Raw genomic sequence first — 6,456 nt, 5'->3', positions numbered from 1 at the left:
ACCTGTGCGACCTCTGAAGAAATGTTTTCAACCATACATTGCGACTGTGATTAGAATTCTTCTTTACAAAATGTATGTAAGTAAGTCTTTTTCATTTTTATGAATAACGTGTACATGCAAATCTGTTTATGGTTCATGGAAAATGTGCTGTGAACCTATGTAGGAACTAACGTCTATGGTTTATATAGCACTTACAAATGGCTAGCCTCTAACCCTCCCAATGCTATACTTTAGGGTGACCATATTTTCATTTGGGAAAACCAGGACACCTTGTCCGGGGGGGGGGGGGGGGGGCTATGGCTGGGGGTTGAGCGGTCATGTGGAGGATGCTGCTGCTTTAGTAGTATTTTATTATTATTCAATTATACCGGTATATTACATTATATAGATAGAACAAGATATTTACAGTTGGTTTATTAAAAATGCTTTTCAGTTGGTTTATTAAAAATGCTTTTTTAAAAAGGCTTTCCATTTGTCGCCGGGAAACTCTTTTGTAATTCGTCGGTAAACGAGAACTTGCACTTCGGCATGTTGCTTGCGTATGACTGACAGTCACGTTGTCTACGTTCTGATTAATAGGGCTGACAGCATAGGGGCGGGGATTAGGCTACGTCTCACGCAGCGCCGTGGGCAGTGCCCTAGTGCATGTAAATGTAATGGTCCAAAGAATGTAATTTTAAAAACCAGGACATTTCCTCACTTTCTAAAAATAACCCGGGACACCCGGGACAGGACGTGAAATACGGACATGTCCCGGGAAATACGGACGTATGGTCACCCTACTATACTTGCCATTGTTTTCCTATTAAGAGAGCGTCATGTTCTGTAATGTTAAGTGATAGTAGGTACTTTGAGGTTCTGTCTGCTTGTTTCTCCCGCTCTCTTCTTTAAAAAATAGTGCGTCCATGACTGGAGTGTTGCTTTGAGGCCCCGACGCTAGTGGTGTAAGCAGCTTTTAGCCTACTACAGAAAAAAAGTATAAAGTTGCCAGTTTCATTTTTGCTCCCCATTAATCCACGTTTTCTGCTTTAATAGAATGATTGATTCCCTATGTAGGCTATGTTAATTTGTTCCCGATCAACAGAGTTTTAGCAGTCAGCTCAGTGCTTTGTTAACGGTAGCTTTGCTTTTTGTTAGGTGTTTAATTTTTTACACGAGAATGTTAGTTTATTTGTACAGTTTGCATGTAAGCTTTTTCAAAAGCTTTGATCAATAATAACTACAGAATAAGAATCTTCCAAAAAGTTCCATTGATTTGAATGGGCCACCACAACATTCACAGGTCTGTAATGTCTTGTTATTATATGGCAACGACAGTACGGGCGTTCTGATTGGCTAATGGGTAGTCATGCCAGCCGCGTATTGACCTCCTTGCCGGTCTGATACGGATCCTTATTGCCCTCTGACGTCATCTTCAAAATTAGCCATATTGATAGACATCAAAAGCCATGAGGAAATCCAGAAGCAGCGAAAATGTGTGATTGAAAGTGATGATGAAGACTACACTGCTATAGTTTGAATCACTTGTGTTGTTACTTTTTCTGTAAATTAAAGCCATTTTAGCTTAGCCATGTTGTCCGTTTTCTATTTATCATTGTAACTTGAAATTAAAATTAGCGGAGGTCTGCCCGGAAATTATTAAACTTAGGCATTTACGTATCGACCGAGCGATAGCGAGGTTGATACGCCAAAGCCGAAGTTTGGTATTTCAAAGCTCTCAAGACTTCTCACGACACAATGTGTTTCAGGTGTTGCGTAGCAAACAATTACTTGCTTTCTTCAAGTTACAATGATCAATAGAAAACAGATAACACGGCTCAGCTAAAATGGCTTTAATTTAAAGTAACAACACAAGTGATTCAAACTATAGTTTCTATCGTATCAAACTATAGTCTTCATCATCACTTTCAATAACACATCTTCGCTTCTTCTGAATTCCCTCATTGCTGTAGATGTTTTCATTTTCGTCTGGATATGAACTGTCAAACTGATCGCTTTCGCTCATTCGTCAGAGGGCAATATGGATCCGTATTGACCGGTGAGGACATAGACTATGGGTGAGGAGGGCAATGCGGAGGTGGCATGACTACCCATTAGCCAATCAGAACGTTTGGACTGTCGTTGCCATATAATAATACTCCTTATTAGCCTAATCATGACAACCGAAATTATAGTAATCCATTTTTTACTCCAGCAGTGAAAATTAAATTCAACTGTAATGAATATACACTCTTTAAATAAGTCTCACAAATGTTTCAAATGCCTCATTAGGACACGTTTCGTGAACTGTAGTTCCTTTCTTTAAAAGCTAGATGGTGCCACAAAACTTTGGATTGTGTGTGTGAAAATCCTTAGAGAAATTCCTCCAAGCTCGCATTATTTTCCTACAGACGGTAGGGAATGAATACATGAGCAAAGTTAAGTATCAGGCCAGTACTTTTGGAATATAATTCAACCACACTCTGATAACTGAGAATTCGAAAATTATTGCCATTTTTACTATCTTCTGGCCAACAAACAGAGTTGGAAAAGGAAAATAGATAAGTCACATGCACACAGTGTGTTTATACTCGATGCTATGACAGCTCAATGAAAACGATGATATGACCTTCATCAAGTCAGTATGTCAAAGTGTCACTGCCTCCTCTTTGTCAAACCCAGGCACACAGCTTGTGTGTGCATGTGTGTGTGACCTTTCTAGATCCAACAGCTTATTTTATAGAATGTTGCAAAGGTCATTTTTTCTTTACACTTTTTCTTTATACTTCATTAAAAACAAGATACATCCTGTAGAGTTCCAACGCATTCCAGGTAACTGCGGTGTTGTGCACTTGTTGCCATGGACACGTCTGTGTATCACTCAGTCACTGTCTTTACATAATTAGGCACTTCAAGAAGACACAAACTCCAGTGATCCTGTTTGCAAAAGTTTAATGATTGATTTGTGTTACTTGGACTGTAAAAAAGGGATATGAACTTAACAACAGTGGATCTAATATTAGCATAGATTAAATTACATTGGAAATTCAAATTTGATTGTTAAGGTAGGGTACAATGTATACATATTTTCAGTATAAAAAATAGTTACTTCTTACAATTACAATTAAATGTGTATAAATATATGGTAAATTATTTATATATATATATCAAATATATTTAAACCTTTTATATACATATGAATGATAATTCGTACATTATAATACATTTATTGCACATTTCCCTTAATATACAAGTTTCAGTTCAAGTATAATGTGGCAGCAGCCCCCTTAAGTGGACTTTACAGTATCAAAACACGAGTGAGCTTCATAAGTCTGTGTTAATTTTTCGCGCATCTGTTAAAACAGTTCTCCTCTAGCATCCACATCCGTCCCGTCCACAGGTGAATCTGGCTGTAATTGCCGTCTGAGTGAAAGCAGGTGCTGATAATGATCTGTCCGTCTGGCTCCTCTTCCTCTTCTTTATCCTCGTTCGCTGGAGTGCCCTCTGTGTCAGTTCAGTCGTGCATCATCATCATCATCATCACCACCACACATGGCAAAGTGCTGGTAAAGTCCAAAAAGGTGACCCCCCTCCCTTTCCCAAGTGTCCATCTGAGGAGGCCAGGGGGAGCACATGTTGAGCTGAGGGAGGAGACAGAGAGAGGCTGATCAGCTCTTAGACTAGCGAGTCTCAAATTTAAGAGACACACATGCAAACACACTCACACACACACGGACGCACGCACACACATACTGTAACACCTGCTTTCACATCAATCCACATTCAGACTAATACACATTCGCGACCTGAGCTCTTCTCTCTTTCTCTCTCTTTTTCCTCTCCTCTCCTCCCCTCTTACTCCCCTTTGCACCCCAGGATTTCAGGGGGGGTCTACATCGTCTGTCTTTCTCCCAGGTGTTGATGGCAGAAGACAAAGAGAATGTCCCCAGCCCAGTTCGGTAAACCAAGCCAGAGTATGTGGCTGGGATTCCCCTTATTCCCCCATGCTAGGCGAGAATACCCCATACAGTTCAGGAAACATCAGTAGCATTTCACCCAGCTGAGGCCAGTGCTGGTTTTACCTTCAACAACAACAAAACATAGAAAGAAAAGACAGAGAAAAAAAAACAAACTGCCCCCCTCTTTCGCTTTCCTTCACTCTCTCTCTCTCCCTCTTTCCGTTTCTCTTCTCACTCTCCCCAATTGCCTCATGTCCGTCTGAAGGCTGTTCCGCGTCTGCTGCTGCTGTTGCGTGCTCTTGACAGCCGCGCTCGGCTCCTCAGGGAGGTGAGCGTGGAAGAACAGCTGCTCGAGTCAGCGTCTGCGACGGCGACCGTATCCATTGACGCCCTTTTTGTCCTGGGGGGCACTGGGTTTCTGCTTGTTGATGCCGTGAATGCGGTGGGACAGTTCGTGGATAGCACAGGTGACAAGGTGGCAACCGGACGGCTTCATGGGGTTTGGTGTCCTCTTTATTCTGAAGAGAAGAGAGAAAGGAGCAATGAGAATCGTTCATTTATTTCTAGGGGAGGTGAGACAAAAACTGCAGAAAGAACACTACCTTTCACCACTTTTTAATAATGACTAACACAAATAGATCTCCTCTCTCTTTAGCCCAGTTCAAAGTTGAAGACCCCTCCCCACCCCTGTGTCATGTAATGTGTGTGTAAGGGTGGGTGTGAATTGACAGTGTCCTGGCAAGGCACTGTTGATTTGTTAGGCAGTAGTTTCTTACCTGAGGTGGGACATGAGGAGTGTGCTGCTCCTGCTCTGCTCAAGCCTGTTGACAGAGTCCTCCTCCCTCACGCTTAATCTTCTGTGGACATCTCTTCTCACCAAGCTTTGCAGCCAGACGCTTAACCTGCCAAGGAGCGCAAAAAAGAAGGGGGGAGTCAGACATCGATCTTTGCTCTGCCTCTGGGTATTTTTCTTTTTTTGGAGGAGAAGGAAGGAGATGTGAGTCAGTCTCGATTAGCGTCCGTACCTCTTTCTGCTCTCTGCGCTGAGTTCTGCCTGGGTGCTCCTGGAGTGGGGCACAAGTGTGGCCAGCACACAACAAAGCAAGACGAACTGGAGAAACAGTTTCATTTTGGCAAGGCCTGAGGAGGGAGAGAGAGAGACAGAGAGAGAGAGAGAGAGAGAGAGAGAGAGAGAGAGAGGGAGTTCAGTCAGTCAGATGTGGTATTCATCAAGTATGCAAATAAAAACATTCACTAAGGTATTTTTTTCATCATGCCTTATGAAGTTGTTCCTAAAACAACATGCACTAGAGAGGAAAAGTCAGATCGGTTTAACCCTGAAATTATTTAACGGCAGTTATTTATTTGCCTAAGGACAGGAGTCACTTAGTTGAACTTTCATCTGCTAAATGATCTGCTAGACACTCCACATAACTCAGACCACTTTCCAGTTAAAGTAAATAATAGGGTCCATATTTAGTCTCTTCTCAACAATTTGAAAGCCTATACATGTAAACAGATGTATTACAAATAGTCTCAGTCTATAAAAGACAGACCAGAAAATAAAATTAAACTCAGGAAAAAAAAACTTCCAATACTTTCACTGGACTCTTAACTATTGAACCCCCTTCCAAAGACACATACCTGATGATCAAGTTGATTGGCTCCACTGGAGGTTGTTACAAAAAGACAAGTCCAGATGTATAGCAGTGGTTCCCTGTAGAGTTTGTAGTCAAGAGACAGTGGTGACAGAGCTAATGGTCTGAGTGGTTAAGGCAAACCTGGTGCCTTTATACTTTACAGGGGGTGGAGGTGGGAGGAGCCAAGGCTGAGTGACAGTCAGCCACATCCACATCCTTCTCCAGCCAGCACATCACATTCTTTTCCACTGACCGACAGAACAAGAGACATAAATTATTGTTAATTATCTGTGCACGTTGGTTCATCATTTAAAAATGGTGACAACTTTCTTGGAGTCTATTCAAGTTAAGAAATGCACATTATGATTACACATGGTTTTAATTTCCCCCTTTTTTTCTAGATGTTACTCAATTTGACAATCACAAATATAGTAACATCCTGACAGAAATTGGAACAGTTGGTCTAAGTTTAGATCGGAGGCTTTTGTCTCGGGAAGGATTTTTTTTTTCACTCTCTCTCTGTTGACCCTGCAGCGGATACTGTTTGTGTAATTGTGACAAACGCTGCCCTCACCCCACCAAAATCCCCCTCCACCCCCGACATTCCAAGCCACCTCCACATTCTCGCAGCATTTTGGGAATGTTCGTTCTTTTACTAACACAGGGCATTGCTGGGTACAGTTAATTTGGAAGCAGCTGTCTTTTTGGTGTGATTTAGGAAGAACTGCATTCCTAAAATTATCACTGTAAAACGATTTCCAACCAGTTATAAATCAGCCAGAAGTGAAGATTTTCGTGTCTTGACCATTTGCTCTTTTGCATGGCTGTCACCCCCTGTAAAAATGGCCTCTTGCGCGAGGTCAGACCTTGCAGGTTTG

General features: G+C 41.8%; 1 protein-coding gene across 1 annotated transcript; it reads right to left on the bottom strand.

Annotated features, from left to right (window-relative positions):
* Positions 1-2,922: 2,922 nt before the first annotated feature.
* admb (adrenomedullin b) lies at positions 2,923-5,725 on the bottom strand. The gene is made up of 4 exons (XM_080842026.1): positions 5,583-5,725; positions 4,964-5,078; positions 4,715-4,840; positions 2,923-4,456 (listed from the first exon to the last, which is right to left on the bottom strand). The coding sequence occupies exons 2-4, from the start codon at positions 5,065-5,067 to the stop codon at positions 4,294-4,296; spliced, it is 393 nt and encodes a 130-aa protein (XP_080698152.1). The 5' UTR covers positions 5,068-5,078; positions 5,583-5,725; the 3' UTR covers positions 2,923-4,293.
* Between the last annotated feature and the right edge of the window lie 731 nt (positions 5,726-6,456).

This window comes from Sprattus sprattus, assembly GCF_963457725.1.
Source record: "Sprattus sprattus genome assembly, chromosome: 7".
Classification (NCBI taxonomy): Eukaryota; Metazoa; Chordata; class Actinopteri; order Clupeiformes; family Clupeidae; genus Sprattus; species Sprattus sprattus.
This window is presented reverse-complemented; position numbering and strand designations above follow the sequence as displayed.